General features: G+C 40.7%; 1 protein-coding gene across 7 annotated transcripts in view; it reads left to right on the forward strand.

Moving 5' to 3' along the window:
• RIC3 (RIC3 acetylcholine receptor chaperone) overlaps window positions 1-17,733 on the forward strand; it is a 50,631-nt gene that overhangs the window by 21,396 nt on the left and 11,502 nt on the right. For 5 of the 7 annotated variants that reach the window (XM_082341621.1, XM_082341619.1, XM_082341620.1 and 2 more), the window contains exons 2-4: window positions 8,841-9,067; window positions 10,386-10,461; window positions 12,378-12,471. In XM_082341621.1, coding sequence (XP_082197747.1) covers window positions 8,841-9,067; window positions 10,386-10,461; window positions 12,378-12,471 — 397 coding nt within the window. The other 2 variants (XM_082341622.1, XM_082341623.1) reach the window with 2 other exon arrangements.

Below are 17,733 nucleotides of genomic sequence, written 5' to 3' on the forward strand. Positions count from 1 at the left end.
TGTATGTATGTATACATATAAAACTGAATCACTTGGGACTTCGCCTGGTGGTGCAGTGGTTAAGAATCCGCCTGCCAATGCAGGGGACACGGGTTCGAGCCCTGGTCCGGGAAGATCCCACATGCCGCAGAGCAACTAAGCCTGTGTGCCACAACTACTGAGCCTGCACTCTAGAGCCTGCAAGCCACAACTACTGAGCTCGCGAGCCACAACTACTGAAGCCTGTGTGCCTAGAGCCCATGCTCTGCAACAAGAGAAGCCACCGCAGTGAGAAGCCTGTGCACCACAACAAAGAGTAGCTACTGCGCGCAGCAACAAAGACCCAACGCAGGCAAAAAAAAAAAAAAAACTGAGTCACTGTGCTGTACACCTGAAACTAACATGACATTGTAAACCAACTATACTTCAATTAAAACCCCACAAATCTTTTTTGTAATGTAGCTATAAAGTAGAACATTTGTAATAGTGAAAAATTGTGATATAGATATACAAGGAGATGTTATATAGCTGTTTGAGTGAATGAACTAGTTGCATGTATTAACTGGATACATTTTGCCAGAAAAAGGCAAAAAGGAATTGCAGAAACATCAGTACAGTGTGATACTGTAATATAAAGTTTTTTTTTTAATTGTGGTTAAAATATACATAACATTTATCATTTCAACCATTAGATATACAGTTCAGAGGCATTAAGTACATTCACACTGGTATACAACCATCACCACCATCCATTATAATATAAAGTTTTAAAATACTCAGTCAATGGGCTTCCCTGGTGGCGCAGTGGTTGAGAAACTGCCTGCCAATGCAGGGGACACGGGTTCGAGCCCTGGTCTGGGAAGATCCCACATGCCGCGGAGCAACTAGGCCCGTGAGCCACAACTACTGAGCCTGCGCGTCTGGAGCCTGTGCTCCGCAACAAGAGAGGCTGCGATAGTGAGAGGCCCGCGCACCACGATGAAGAGCGGCCCCCGCTTGCCACAACTAGAGAAAGCCCTTGCACAGAAACTAAGACCCAACACAGCCCCCCCAAAAATAATTAATTAATTAATAACTAGATTTTAGGGAAAAAAAAATACTCAGTCAATATTGTATATTGTTCATGGATGTATACTTACATAGTAAAGTCTAAAAGCACATATTCTAATAATAACCAAATTCGGAGTTGTGGCTATTTCAGTGAGGGTGGGAGGAAGAGACATAAGGGGCTCCAGTTATATCTGTGTGGTAGGTAGGTATACAGGTGCTCGTGTATTATCATCTGTAGTTTTTTGTACACTTGGAGTATTTTCTTTAAAATTGTTTTCTTAAAAAATCATTTCAGCTAGACATCTCCAAGTGTTTGCTAGCCATTGACTTTTTAGGCATTCTGGGCTGTTCAGTTCTAAGAAACATGGTGATACCAAGATCCAAGAGGTGAGGTTGCTCCCTATTGAGAACAGTTAACTTTATGAAGAGAAAAATCTGTTCCAAATTCAGCATTCTGACCCTAGCCTGCCATCTCAAGTGTACCCTTGGTCACAGGTGGCAGAGGTTATAGGTCTGAAGCCTAAAGGTCTGAGAGAGTGACTCTACAAAGAAAAGAAATACAGGAGGAGAGCAGGTTTTGGAAGGTGAAAATTAGTTTCATTTTTAGGTTTGAGTTGATAGACACACAAAAGGACATATATATTAATGGGATTTAGAGATAAGAGATAAGAGCTTGGAGGAAAGGTCAGAATTAGAGCTATACATTTTGGACATTACAGTGTATGCCTTGAGAATGAATGAGTTTACCAAAGGAAGAGGAATAAGGAAAGAACAAAGGTTGAAACAAAACCTTGGGGAGAGAGGATTAAAGAAGAGCCAGTAAAAGAGATGGGAAGAAATAGGTTGAAGGACTAGTCAGTGGGGAAAGAAGAAATCAGGAGAGTGATGTGCCACAGATATTAAGGCAGGAAAGTTTGACAAGAATTTGTTCAGATTAATCCAATATTTATTGAATAACTTGTGGTAATCACTTTCTTGTGTAGGAGAGGAGTCTTAAGAGTGAGAGCTGAGTAAAAGCCATTGGATTTGATGGTTACAGTACAGTTACCATGTTGTAACTATACTTCTTATCCATAAACTCTTTAAATACAGGAATTGTTTTATTTATCATTTTAATCTCAGTGTCTGGCACAGTACCTGGCATGTTGTTAAGTGTTCAGTAGTAAATATGTGAACTATTACATTGAATATAAAATGCACAGATTTCTCCTAGGTTATAAAACATATTTTTACCATCTAGCCTGTCTCTTCCATTGCTCTCAGTTCCCCCTCCTACCTTTGAAAATAGTATTCTCTACTTTTTCAGTGCTTCTTTGATTCTAGTCTACAATCTCTTTATCAGTAATCTCTTTTGAAATCAATTTTAATGTTTCTCTCCTTCTTGCCATATCACCATTCATTTAGTATTGCTTTTTGAAACCCTATATCACACTTCCTTTCTTACTCCCATTGCTCACCCATTAACTCAATATAAAGAAGACAGTTCTAACAATCAGAGCTGTATAGAGGTGGCATGGGCTTCCTGTGGGGGGAAGTACTGAGTTTCCTGTTTGATGGTATTCAGCGGAGTCAAGACCACCACTAGATAACTCTTTTTAAAAATTTCCAATTTATTGAGAGATAAATAACATATCGTGCAATTTACCTGTTTAAAGTGCACAGTCAGTGGCTTTTAATATAGTCACAAAGTTGTACTACCATCATCAGAATCATCACACCTTAAGAAAAAAAAACCATACCCATTAGCAGTCACTCTCCTCTGCCCCCTCTCCACCCTCCCTACCTCCCCCCAGCAAGCAACCACAAATCTACTCTCTGTCTCTATGGGTTTGCCTATTCTGAACACTTCATATTAATGGAATCATATAATATGTAGTCTTGCATGACTGGCTTTTCTTCACTTAGGATTATGATTTCGAGTTCATCCATACTGTAGCATGTGTCTGTACTTCCTTCCTCTTTTATGGCCAAATACTGTTCCATTGTATGGATATAGCACATTTTTATTAGCTGATGAACATCTGGCCATTATGAATAATACTGCTTTAAACATTTGTACAAAAGTGTTTTTTTTTTAATTGGGGTATAGTTGCTTTACAATGTTGTGTTAGTTTCTGCTGTACAATGAAGTGAATCAGCTATATGTATACATATATCCCCTCTCTCTTGGACCTCTCTCCCACCCCACCCCCCATCGCATCCATCTAGATCACCACAGAGCACCGAGCTGAGCTCCCTGCGGTATACCGCAGGTTCCCACTAGCTATCTGTTTTACACATGGCAATGCACAGACGTCAATCCCAGTCTCCCAGTTCATCCCACCCTCCCTCCCCAACCCCCACCATGTCCACACGTCTGTCCCCTATGTCTGCATCTCTATTCCTGCCCTGTAAATAGGTTCATCTGTACCATTTTTCTAGATTCCACATACGTGCGTGTGTATATATATATATATATATATAAAACACCATACACAAAAACAAACTTAAAATGGATTAAAGACCTAAATGCAAGACCTAACACTATAGAACTCTTACAGGAAAACATAGGAAGAACACTCTTTAACATAAATCACAGCAAGATCTTTTTTGTACATAAGTTTTTGTGTGAGCATATTCTTCTTGGGTATATACCTAAGGGCAGAATTGCTGGGTCATATGGAAACTTTACCTTTTTGAGGAACCGCCAGACTGTTTTTCAAAGCAGCTGCACTATTTTACATTCCCACCCAGCAGAGTACAGTAGTTCCATTTTCTCCACATCCTTGCCAACACTTTTGATTATGTCTTTTTTTTTTAATTAATTTATTTTTTGGCTGTGTTGGGTCTTCATTGCTGCACACGGGCTTTCTCTAGTTGTGGCAAGCGGGGGCTACTCTTCATTGCAGTGTGCGGGCTTCTCTTTTTGGTGGCTTCTCTTGTTGCAGAGCACGGTCTCTAGGCGCATGGGCTTCTGTAGTTGTGGCACACGGACTCAGTAGTTGTGGCTCGTGGGCTCTAGAGCTCGGCCTCTAGAGCGCAGGCTCAGTAGTTTTGGCACACGGGCTTAGTTGCTCCGTGGCATGTGGGATCTTCCCGGGCAAGGGCATGAACTCGTGTCCCCTGCATTGGCAGGCAGATTCTTAACCACTGCGCCACCAGGGAAGTCCCATCGATTATGTCTTTTTGCTTATAGCATCCTGTGGGTGTAAAGTTCTGTCTCATTGTGGGTTTAATTTACATTTCTTTGATCGCTAGTGATGTTGAACATCTTTTCATGTGCATGTTGGCCATTATATATCTTCTTTGGAAAAATGTCTATTAAGATATTTTGTTCATTTTTAATTGGGTTGTCTTTTTGTTGAGTGGTAGGAGTTCTTTATCTATTTTGGATACTCAACCTTTATCAGATATATGATGTTTTCTTTCATTCAGTGGGTTGTCTTCACTTTCTTGATGGTGTCTTTGCCACACAAAAGTTTTAAAATTTGATGAAGTCCACTTATTTTTCCTTTGGTTGCTTGTGCTTTTGGTGTCATATCTAAGAAAACAGTGCCTAATCTAAGGTCACAAGGATTTATGTTTATTTTTTTTCTAAGACTTTTATGGTTTTGGCTCTTATATTTAGGTCTCTAATCTATTTTCAGTTAATTTTTAGAAATTTAATATGGTGTGAGGTAGGGGTCTAACTTCATTCTTTTGCATGTGAATGTCTTGTCCCCATAGCATTTGTTGAGAGGCTGGATGACTTTTAAGCCTCTTTCTGACTCTGAAGATTCTATGATGCTTTGTAGTATATTGGTTTCTGTTATTGTCCAAATAGGTAGACAGTCAAGATTACATACGATGGCCATCCTTTTCCCAAGAATACATTGTGTCTAAAAACAGGGATAGCCATTAGTCTTTTATCAGTTTGTTCTAGATTTCTCAGTTGCTTTAAAGTCTATCCTCCTTTGACTTTTATGATACTGGTTTGCTTCTGGTCTTCTTTGACCAGCACAGTTTTCTTTTCTTCGTATTTTTGCACATAAGTACACATACCCCTCCAGTTTTTTTGGTATGGGAACTGTTCATGCAACTTTAATTAGCTTTGTCATTTAGGTAGCTCAGTTTCTTCTCAAGCTTAACTACAGTCTAATAAAAATGTTCTCTGAATATGCCAACAACACCTAGAATTTAACATGTGAAAAATAGGTGTTCAGTCTTCCCCTAACCATAAGCCCTCCCAGTTTTCCTCATTGTCTTCTCTTAGTATCTTAAACCAACCTTCGAGTTTTCCAACCCCCCACTCCACATTCATTATTAAATGTTGCTGATCATTACATGGTAAAAGCCCTTGGACCCATCCTTTCCTTTCTATAGCTATAGCTGTCTTCTGGCTGATTTCCCAGACCCTAGTTTCTCTCTGTTAGGTCCTTACTCAACTGCTGGAATAATCCTACTCAGACACCCTTCTGATTGAATCATTTCCCTGATCCTAGACCCACAGTATTAAATTTATATGACACAAGTTAACGTTTAACCCACCGCTACTTTCCCCTCCTTATCTCTTGTTACTTCCCTTAATGGATTTGGTAGTTAACCTTATTTATTCTTTGTTCTTATTTCTTTGTTCTCATCTTTTTCTCATTGCACACAGTCCCCTTTTCTCCTAGTGTGCCTTTGCTTCTCTTCTATTCTGAATCTCACTCCCTTCAATGATTGATCCCATCTGATTCCTCTCCCTTTTTTTTTTTTTGCATTCTTTCAATACTTAGACACTTAGTTTGTCTAGAAATAAGATCCATAGTACCCTGTTCCTTTTTTGCTGTTTGTTTTGGATATACTACTTTTTAAAAGCATTGTTTCATGTGGGAACCGTTGTTTCCATTTCATTTATGGTTCTCCTCCTTTCCTGCCTACAGCACAGTCCTGAACGTAATAGTGGTCCAATAAATCTTCTTGGCTGACAGATCTATAAAAGTTTTGGGGGCAGATGTGTGATGTTTAGCATCATCATCATTTTTCAATTTTAGAAATGCAAAATAATGCCTTTTGTGCCATTATTTGGTTTTAATTTTTTATATTTTGTTTTATGCCAAGTTTTGAGAACAGTCTTCTCAATACAGTTAAATGAAGTTCAACAACGTATTACTACAGATATTAAATCTAGTTTATTCAGCAGTAACCACCTGATATATCAGATTCTCTCAAGGGAAAGGTTAGCTTCTTAGATGCTGGCTAGGCATTTGTTCAAAGTGCATTATAGCCTTAAAGCTAGGACCATTTAAGATATTAAGATCCTTGACAGTTTAGTAGCAAAATAGTCACCAGCACCTGGAATAAGGAGTAGTGACCTGCTTGCTTTCTTCTACTGTCTGAAGTTGTGCTTCTGTTGCTGACCTCCCCTTAAAAAGAAGCATTTCTCCTAACTTCCATGTCACCCGAAGTCAGTATCAAGAGGAAAAAAAGGATTGTTGGAGTGGAGCTCGGCTGAGAGAGGATACAGGCAGAGGGCAGCTCCCAGGCCCAGTGGCTGGCTATCTCACTCCTTGCCTGCCCACCCACCATCTCTCTCACCTCAGGAGCAGAGAGTTGACTTGAAGATAGTCCTCAGTTCATAGCCCCTGATTAACATCACCAGTGCAAGGTTGCTTTCTTATTTTGTTACTTTCTTTTTAACCTTTTACCTTCACTCCACATGCCCATTCCTTTCTCCATTCATGTGCACCCACTCTAATGTGTTTGTTTTATGTCCTTATACCTACATATTTGCTTGAAAGATAGGTAGTATAATTATAGTGTGTCTTTAGCTTCCATATGGTATTTGCTTATTTTTTTCAATGCTGTGCTTTTTAAGATATGTTCATATTGCTGTAGGTATATCTAAAGTGTTTTCTAAAAGCTATGTGGAATTTCATATTTGTATCTACTCCATTTTGATTCTACATTCTAACAGTTACAGAGATCAAAGTTACTTCAGGCTCCCTGCTACAACATCATCACAGTGAACATTCTCACACAGGTCTATAGAGTATATAGTTTGAATTCGGATACAGACAGCCTTATTTGAGAATTTCTCTGGAATTTATCCACCAGTGTAGGATCACTGGATAATAGGACGTAGCTTTAATGTCACTAAGTGCAGCCAGATCACTTAGCAGAATGGCTGTGTCTGTTTACACTCTTACCCATAATGCATGAGAGTTCTTGCCTCCCCACATCTTTGACAGTACCTACTATTACCCCCCATTCTAATTTTTGCCCTTCTGATAGGTATAAGTGCTAGCTCATTGTTTTAATTAGTATTTTTCTCGTTGGTTTTATTTTGATCATCTCTTTATGTACTTGTTAACCATTTGAACTTCTCTTTCTGTGAGTTTCCTACTCATATCTTTTGGCCATTTTTCTATTGGGTTTCCTCTGATGTTCATATCAAATTGTAGGAATTCCTTGTCTGTGCTAGAGATTTAATCCATTGTCAATTTTAGACGTTGCAGAAGCTTTTCCTTGTCTGTCATCTATCTTAACCCTGTTCATGGTATTCTTTATTGAACAGAAATCCATAATTTTATTGAAGTCAAATCCAACAGTTTTTACTGTGTAGTTTGTATTTTTAGAGCCTGAGTCGGGAAGTCTTTCTGCTCCTTAGTGTTTTTTGTCAATGGATTATCCACACAAGCCTGTTTACATGGCCTTTTGAAGAGATGTCTTTCCTTTCTTTCTCACCTGTGACTTGAAGGAGGCTTGACGCTGTTGATGTTTGGCTGCCCCTGATGGAGGAAAAAATGTGAGAAAACTGATGCACGCTCCTTTCTCTAAGCCCTGCACTTCACTCACAGGACTGAGCCCCTGTGACCCTGTTTGTACTACATGAATCCTGTCTGCTCAGCTACAGCTGATTGGAAAGTGCTGCATACCTACCCAAGCTGAGTAGGTGTGCAGGGAATTTGGAATTATGACCAGTCTCTGCTGGCCCCTTGAAGGACATGCAGATTGAGGGGTTTGGGGGTGAACATCTTCCTTTATGTTTACAGAGAAACTAGAGAAATGCTGGTGGAGAAATGAGAATGAGGAAGATATGCACAGAGGAACAGAGAAAAAAGCCCTCTGGTCCCACAGAGAGGGAGAACGATTGAAGTAGAATGTGAGAGTAGCTGTCTTGTATCCTGATGGCTTTCCAGTTTCTGATTGTGTTCTTTTCTGAGATCACATTGCATTTCCTTATGTGTATTAGTTAGGGATGGCTAACTACTCTAATAGATAGACTCCAAAGTGTATAATGGCCCTAACACAATAGAAGTTTATTTCTCACTCACATAAACAGGTCCAGATGGTTCTAAGTTGGTGAGGTGGTGGCAGTGGAGGGCTCTGTGCCACACAGTTACTCAGGAACTCAGGTTGATGGAGGCTCTGCCATTTTCAACACATGACTTCCAGTGTCTCCCTAGGTGTTAGCATCAAGCCTGCAGAAAGGAAATGAACATGGAGTTCAATACATGGGACGTTGTATAGGCCAGGCCTTGAACTAGCACCTATCATTCACATTGCTTTGTCTGGAACTCAGTCACACGGCCACATTTAAGTGTATGGGAAGCTGAAAAATGTTATCCACCTGTGGACCCAAAAGGAAGAGAAAATGGGTTTGGTGAACAGCTAGAGATTGCCACATGATATTTATTATATGTGTGATACTCTCGTGATGCCTCTATATCCTTATAATCAAGTTCCCGTTTTTTTCCTAAACTTGTTTGAGTTGACTTCTGTCATGTATCTCAGTGCGTGAGGTGTTTTCCTAATAGCCATATTTAAAATAGTAGAAGTAATAAAGACTGATTAATTTATTTTCTCAGGGAAGTTGAGTCGATTTCCACCTATGATGCATCATCACCAGGCACCCTCAGATGGCCAGACCTCTGGGGCTCACTTCCAGAGGTCTCACCTTGCAGAGGCCTTTGCAAAGGCTAAAGGACGAGGTGGAGGCACTGGAGGAGGAGGTAGTGGAAGAGGCCTGATGGGGCAGATTATTCCAATCTACGGTTTTGGGATTTTTTTATATATACTATACATTCTATTTAAGGTAAGTGGATTCATCCTGATCATATTACATCAATGAAAATCCAGTATCATCATAATAAAAATCATTGTCAGCATTAAAACCCTTTATAGTTCATAACCCTTTTTCAAATCTATCATCTCTTTAAATCTTGCCTCCTCTTTATGAGGTACCTAGGATAGCTGTCACGTATCTCAGTTTTACAGATGAGAAAATCTTCACTCAGAACCTAAACAATTTGCCCCAGAATTCACAACTAAAAATGCAGAACCAGGCCTTGAACCTGAATCTTCTAGTTCCTAATCCACTGAGCAGTAAAGTTCAAAGCCTACCCTCCCCCGACCCTGCCCCAGTTTTTTCTTGATTGGGCATCTTTGTAAACTATAAAGGCATAAAGATGTTCTAAGAAGAACTTTATCATGAGGATTGGCATAATGATTTCCAGGTGGCCACTGTGAGGCCAAATAATGACTGTACCAACACCACTTTTTCCTCCTTTTACCCCCAGGAGTATGAGGTGCTGGGTTTTTTTTTTAAATTTATTTATTTATTTATTTATGTCTGTGTTGGGTCTTCGTTTCTGTGCGAGGGCTTTCTCTAGTTGTGGCAAGCGGGGGCCACTCTTCATCGCGGTGCGCGGGCCTCTCACTATTGCGGCCTCTCTTGTTGCAGAGCACAGGCTCTAGACGCGCAGGCTCAGTAATTGTGGCTCACGGGCCCAGTTGCTCTGCGGCATGTGGGATCTTCCCAGACCAGGGCTCGAACCCGTGTCCCCTGCATTGGCAGGCAGATTCTCAACCACTGCGCCACCAGGGAAGCCCCTGAGGTGCTGTTTTTAACATCGGTTGTAGTAATTCTCCTGAAACAGAACTGCCGCGTCCTGAAACTAAGCCTGATATTTCCCAGCTCTGGGGAGATATGATTTGGGTCCTTTTAAAAGTAGACTCCCAGTTAAGTTCTGCCTCCAGGCAGGCTTTGGCCAACCACGGGCCTGGGCCTGGGCACTGTAAGTAGAGGCAGGAGGCTGCCCTCCTAGCTAGAGTAAGAGGTGACTTCGTTCTTGCCTAGGAATTCTGCAGGCAGCCCAGGTTGAGTCTTGGATGAGCATGGGCAAGGCAGATGGCTTGTGAAGAGATTTTTTTCTTGTGCCTTGACCTTGATAATTTTTTACTTGGAAACCTTCTGTTGGCTTTTTTTTTTTTTTTTTTGAGATGTTTCTCTAATGTTGCTATTTGATTTGATTTTCTCCCAACCTTTTTTTTTTTTCCATTTAATATGAGGGGTTCCATGACTTTGAGGTTCTGAGCTGCTGTTGATGTACTGTACCTCGTTCAATTCTCAGCTCTCAAAGGGGAAAAGTACTGCAGAGGATCGGAAGTGCTCTACTGCCACACCTGGAAGCACCCACAGGAAAATTAGTAAGTGCCCCTTTCAGTATATTTATAAGTTTCATTGAGTCAGACAGCTGTAATACAGCCAGAGGGACAATCTGTGGATATGTCTTAAAAGCGTTTCTCAAAAGTTGTCCCAGATTAATCTGATGCCGATTTTTACCTTAGCTCTGGGAATTCTCAAGTTTCCATATTGATGTTGGGCTTTTGAGGGAAAGATAGTTATGAAAAGTACACAACCACCAGTTCACTTTTTTATATATTAGGAGATTAATATTTTACGCTCGGAATGGGTTACTTCTCATTTCTAGACTTCAGAATATTGGTAGCAAATTTCTTTATTTCACATAGAGGAAAACTGAGGCAGTGAGATCAAGTCATTGTCAAAGTCAGTTATTAGATCTAGAGACAGAGTTTAACACTTCTTACTCTTGAAACATGATCATCAAATATTTACCGACCAATTAGAATATTCCGTGCTCTCTGGAAAAATGAAATATATATGGCATGGCTCTTCCCTCTGAGAATTTATAGTCTAGGATGAATGTCAGGGAAAAATAACTTGTGAAAAGTTTACTACCTAGAAGGAAGGGACTTGGCAAAAGCCTTCTGGGAAATCGCACCTAGCTGTGTATGAAGGAGGGCCTATTAGATAGGGTGCTTGAGTAAGACGCAGTCTGACAGAGGGCAGCTGTGGGAAAGAAGGCATGAAGAGTAGGTAGGATAAGCTGTGTTGTTGAAGGCCAAACTATCCTGTGGATACTGAAGCCTCATCGGAGGTTTTTAAAAGAAAGACGTCAGCAAAATGACTGTGATCCCTGCTGTATTCTTTTCTTTTTTTCAATTTTTGTATTCTTAATTGAAATAGTGTCTTACCAAAAGTGATTGTAAATGCATCATGAAATTGTTTTTAAAGACTTGTGAACTAAAGAGTAGCAAATTCTTTATCCTGTCACATAATGCATTTAAAACAGAAAGAAGTAAATAAAATGAATTCCTAAGAGCAGCTGTTTTATAATGTAGTAGCAATTATATCAACTTCTTATGCTTCAATTTTGAATCATAAAGAAAATAAAAATAACCTAAGCATTTATGTGGCACAGATGTTAATTGCATGCATAAGAATTTGTTGTACAAGTACTAAAAAGCCTTTGAAATATTACATTTTATAGTGATCCTCTAAATATATCTGCGTAGAATGATACTCGGATGTGAAACAGAATAACTAGATTATCTACATAATGAGCAACATTTTATTTTCCTGTTACCTTAAAGTTCATTTCATGTACTGATTGAGTGATTGATTTTTTTATGTTCTACTTTTAGGGTCTTAACATTACTTTCAGTAGTTGTGGTCCTTTCTGACCCTTGTTGAGAAAGCTGCTTCTGGGAGATAGGGTTATACCACTCACCCCAGATGACTGAAGTAGAAAACCTTGGGCAGGAAGGTCTCAGCCCTAGTTCAAGACTTCTTCTATTGAAGAAGAGTAACTTTTATACTGTTATCTTCCATATAAGTTTTTAGATCCTAGGGACAGGTGAAATATCATTCATTTCAAGGTCTTAACACCTTTTCTGAAGTCCTTTACCAGATTTGGTACTTTATCCTCAAGTATCATTTGAATTAGAAAGGAGTTATCTTCATTCCTTCTTGGCTGACTGTGCAGGGCTATGTTTTTCACTCCTAGGTATTTTCTTTGGTCCTGCTATATTTCTGTGTGTGAGAGAGTGATTTATTCATCACTTTCTAAACATGTATCCTTTAGATCTTGGTGTCTAGACCTCAGTACCCTTTGTGTCCTGATTGGATTAGCTGCATCTCAGGACCAGCCTGACTCTCAGGACCAGTCTGGATTATTGTAGAGCGTCACAGCCAGCCATGTTTCAGAAAAGGGCTTAGGGAGTTGTACATGATGGTTCTTAGATTGATGCTTATTTTTCAGCCAATTTTGAGCTTGTTCAACTACAAGAAAAACTGAAGGAGACAGAGGAAGCCATGGAAAAACTAATCAACAGAGTGGGGCCTAATGGTGAGAGGTACGTTTTCACATAACAAAGATCAGACTGTTTCCCATTTAGAGAGTCAATTCAAAATTTTGTTTTTCTTTGATTTCTGGCCCACTTGCTTTCACTGTTATCATATTTGTCACTAACATATTATTTTTCACTGAACATTTCCATTTTCACACTTTCAAGCAGTTTCATTTTCAAGAGTATATGTTCCATGTTGTGGAACATTATTGTGAGAGTGAGTAAATTTGTGAGCAGATACTACAGGCTAAAATAACTGGGTTTTAAGGAAGACAGTATCCTAGCTGTCTAAAAAAAGGCAGAATTTTAAGTAAAACCAGATTATTAAATATTGTGGTTTCTGTTTGAGGCAGAATGAGAGAAGAGAGCAAGTACGATCAGAGTACGCATTTGTTTTGTGTTGACTTTTCCAGAACAGAACTAGACATGTGAAGTAGGTGTCAGGAGCCAAACTAGCCCTTTAGGATGCTCTGCAGCGAAAATACACTCCTCTTGCTACAGGGCTGGCTGAGGATCTGAAAAGGTGGCTTCAGAGGGTTGATGGAAGTGGGCATCAACTAAGGAAACGTGGGTGTAGGAAGGCCAGGGAGGAGAAACCAGAATGTGAGATTGAGAACAAAGAGGGATTCGGTTCGTGCTAGGCCTTCTGACAAGAATGGAGGAAGCACTGGGGGTAAGCGGCAAAATCCCATGCAGGAGGATGTATTGAAAGGTCCCTCCTATAGCCCCGTGGGCTCAGGGTGGAGTCTTTGCCCCAGAAAACTGCTCTACCTTAGCCTCTTCTGTTTGCCATCCTTGTGTTACTAGTGCCCCATACTGTTTTCCCTGCTTCCTGGCTCCCGCCTTGCCCATCTTTGGCCGGATAGGAGAAGAGTAAACATCCTCGAATTGAAGTCCCTTGGCTTGGCGTTTCCCTGCAAAGTCTACATTGCTGCTGAAATGACATTTATGAGGGTGAACCTTGCCTATCTGGGCCCATGACCCTTGACCTTCTTTTGGTCCAGAAAGCAGAGTGACTATCTGGACTTTTCCAGAGTGGTAGAGATAGGTGTACATATCTATACATGAGTATATCTCTGTGAGTGGATAATACTATTTGGCATTATTGAGCACTTACTAAGAACAAAGCTCTAAGCTAATGCTTTATATGCATTATCTAATGTTTGACTGTTTTGTATGAGTGTGACTGAACCAATTTGTGCAGCTATACTTTTCTGGCATTTTCTGCCCTTATCCTGTACCATTCACAGTCTGGGTGGGGAAGTACCAGACTTCTGTAGACCCTCGTGCCTCAGAAAATATCTGTACCCTGGCCCTGGTCTATTTGAAGCCCTAGGCCACACCTAAGTGTCAGGAAAACTATAGGTGAGTATCTGTGGGCAGGGCCTCCCACCTGGGAGATCCAACCCCTGGGCTAAGAAACCATGTGAAGATATTTTCTCACTATTCTTCACTGCTATTCAGACTCCCTTAGCTCAAACCAAATAACCCCACCACGCATACCATTTGTCCATTGCCGACGCCAGGGGTGCAGTACTGTGACCCCTAACTACTGTGTGTCCTCCTTGTGCCAGCCGGGGTTGCTGCTCCGCGTTTTATGTGCGAAGGCAGAGGAGTGTCACCACCGCCACCGCCCCTGGAGCTGCGCCATCTCATTGTTTCTGGGGCAGCGGGTCCTAGCTCAGGTTATATACTCCTAGTAAGTTGCTGGAGTGTGGGCTCTTTGAGAACATGCTGAGGCCACTGCCACATGGCAATGATTGTGTAAAATATTTTCCACAGTACCTCTCAGGAACCAGGGAGCAGCTCTCCTTCCACTCAGGAGAGCATAGCTTGTGTCTCTCTTTCCCAGATGTCTCATTTTCCAGTCTATAAGGAGGTGACCTTCTCTCTGAAACTCCTTAATCTAAAACCTTTTATCCTTACAGGTAGGCCCTATGGGACTTCCACCTTCAAAACTGCAAGGGTTAGGTAGCTGCATGTTTTACATTCTTTTCCTTTTTATACTTAAAGCCTTTAACCTTAGTTTCTTTGGCATTTTGTTCTTTTACAAGTCTGTGCTTCTAGGATTATTAGAAGAGCCCAAAATACCCCAGTATTTTTTCTGTCAGATAAGATTTTATCACATTGCCAGGCTTCTGGAGGTCAAGGAGAGGATTTAAGACAAAGAAGACATGTTCATTTGCAGCCTTCAAAGTCCTTTTATATAATATCACTATGGACTGTAAGATTTTGCTTAAAATTCCCAAAATATGCTCTTTCTGATACTTCATCTTAATGCTTATGTAAGAATCAAAATATGGGAAAGGTTTTTAATACTACCTAACAAAACTTTTCAGACAGCTTTCACCTGTAAGCGATATAAGTCTGCACACATTTTTAAATAATTAAGCCTCCTGGAAGGTTGGTATTGTGCCATGTTATGTCTGATATTAAGCAGACTCTCTAGCCCAAGGACACAAAGACTAAGGAAAGGATCTAGGAATCTGAATCAAGGTGTCCTCATTTTTGTCCTTGTGATCAGTGAAAGTTCCTTCCTGGAGCAGCATGTCCCACTGTAATTATTTACCTAGAAGCATGGAATGGCCCAAGAGGAGAAATGAGGGTGCAGCCTCTGGCAGCAAACACCTTGGCAGGCATGTTGAGCATGTATGTGGGACCACAGATTTCTGGCAGGCGTTGTGGGGTTGTAAACTCTGAGGACAGGCTTAGTCTCTCTTGTTCACTGTGTTCACATAGTAGGTACTAAGTAAATACCATTGAAAAAGAGTAGATATTCACTTTTGATGCAAGCATCTGTACTTATTACCATGATAGAAGAGTAAATCATGGCCATTCCCTGTTGAGATCCTTCTCTTCATTTGCTGACCTCTATATTCAGGGTCCTACTTGACATGTCTCATAGATAGCTACTCTTATCCTCATCAGACAGTAAATGTCCCCTGAGTGAATGAACATCCAAAATGGAACTCATCATCTACCCCTAGATGAACCTATTCTACCTTTAATGTTCCCCATCTCAGCAAATGGCTCCTCCATCTACTTAGTTGCCCAAAGCAGAAATTAGATGTCATCTTTGATTCACCTTTTCCTTCACTTCCCATATCTCATTAATCACCATGTCTTGTCATTTCTTCCAAATTAATAAGTCTGTCTCCCTGTAAAACACTCTAAACTCTACTAGGGCAGGGATTATCCTTCTTATTCCCAGAGCCTAGCACAAGCCAGTAGTAGGCTTTAGAAAAGTATTAATTGAAATGGAAGAATGAGTAAGTGAGTGAGTAGAGAATGCCTTTATTTTTGACATAGGTTAGAACTATCTCATGTGGTTTCTTTTCCTCTAATTTGCCTCCTTTCAATTCACTTTCTGCTTTCCAAACCAGTGGATTACGTCTTTTGTTTTAACCCTTCAGTAGGTCCCTGTTGCTCTTGATAAAGAGTAGAATCTTTAACATGACTTACATGGTCCTAGGTGACGTGGCTCTGCATACCTCAATTGCTTTATCTTTCTCCATTACTCTCTCTCTCTGTGTCTGTGGTCCAGCCACACTGACTGCTTGCTGTTCCTCTGAAGTAACCTGGGCACTTTCGCTTCTAGGATTTTGCATATACTCTTTTCCTTTGCTTGGATGTTGCCCCCGACTGCCTCCCCACACACACTTGTTTTAACTCTTGTCCTAGAGGTCTCAGCTTAGACATCATTTCCTCTGAGAGTCTTTCCCTGAACCCACAACTTGGTTAGGTGTTCCTCCCATATCCTCCCTTGGCCACCTCTGTTTGCTGGATAATGTAAGCATCATATTACTTCCTTATCTTCTGTTAACTTTTCTGTCTTCCCTAATGCCCTGTAACCTTATTGAGGACAGGGAATTTTCATTGTTCAACCTTGCATTCCTAGAGCTGGCTCATTGTTCAAATTTCGTTCCTAGTGCTGGCACATTGACAGTGTCTGTACATGTTGAAAGAATGAATGAGGTAGATGTAAAGAAAGTAGTTTAAAGCTGGCATTTTCAGCAATAATAAGAGTATCTTTGGTACCTATTTTCATTCTGCACAGCCCTCTATGGTTGTCAATAGCAGGTATTATTTTCTCTTTAAGGAACTGCGTCTCAGAGAGAAAAAGTGTGCTCTGGGAACGTGTATTAGTTTTCTGTGGCTGCTATAACAAATTATCCCGAACTTAATGTCTTAAAACAATACACGTTGTTTCTTATAGGTCTGTATGTTAGAAGTCCTACACTGAGCTAAAATCAAGGTGTTTGCCGGACTGCATTCCCATCTGGAGGCTCTGGGGTAAAATCTGTTTCCTTGCCTTTTTCAGATTTTAGAAGCTGCCCACATTCCTTGGCTCATGGACCCTTTCCTCCACTTTCAAAGCCAGCAACAGTGGGTTGAGACTTTCATACATTACATTATTACTTTGGCCTCTTCTGCCTCCCCCTTCTACTTTTAAGGACCCTCATAAATACATTTTGTCCTCCCAGATAATCCAGGATAATCTATTTTAAGGCCAGCTGATTTGCAACTTTTATTCCATTTGCAACCTGAAGTCCCCTTATGTATAAGGTAACATCATTATAGGTTCCAGGGACTAGGATGTGGACATATTTGGGGGGGTGGTGAGGAGACATTATTCTGCCTACCACAGAAGGTCTCAAGAAAAAGAGAGAATTTAAATAAGCCTTACAGGATGGAAGGATTCCCTCCGGCAGAGTTGGGGGAAAAATGTTCCAGAGGGAGAGGGTGGCACAAGCAGCAAACAAGGTGAGAAGTCAGGCATGTTTTTTGGAATAGCGAGTAGTTCAAAGTAACGGGAGTAGGGTACACCAGGGCTGTGGTAAATGGTTAGGGAGGTAACTAATGGGAGAAAAAACTAGAAAAGTAAACTGGGGGCAGACTGGAAGGCCCTGAATGGTAGGCTGAGAAGTTGGAATTTATTGTCTTTACAGTGGAGTGCCTCTGAAGGCTTTTGAAAAGAAATGGCATAATCTGCTGTGCTTGAGAAAAATAACTCATGTTTAGGGTGGCTATATGCTAGGATATTGAAAAAATTCTAGCAAAAGTGATAAATAGGCCAGTGAGAGTAGAAAAGAGGTGGGGGGCAAATTAAGGGGACTTCAAGGAGGAAAAAAGAATCACAGGCTGTATCAGGATTCCTTGGTTGCAAGCAGACAACTCTGGGTAGCAAAAATTTGTTTTTTGGGGGGTGTGGCCGAATTTATTGGAAGAGTATGGGGTAGCTTACAGTCTCAAAAGAATAGCTGAAGA

The sequence above is a fragment of the Balaenoptera borealis genome (genome assembly GCF_965194805.1).
Source record: "Balaenoptera borealis genome assembly, chromosome: 11".
In the NCBI taxonomy this organism is placed as follows: domain Eukaryota; kingdom Metazoa; phylum Chordata; class Mammalia; order Artiodactyla; family Balaenopteridae; genus Balaenoptera; species Balaenoptera borealis.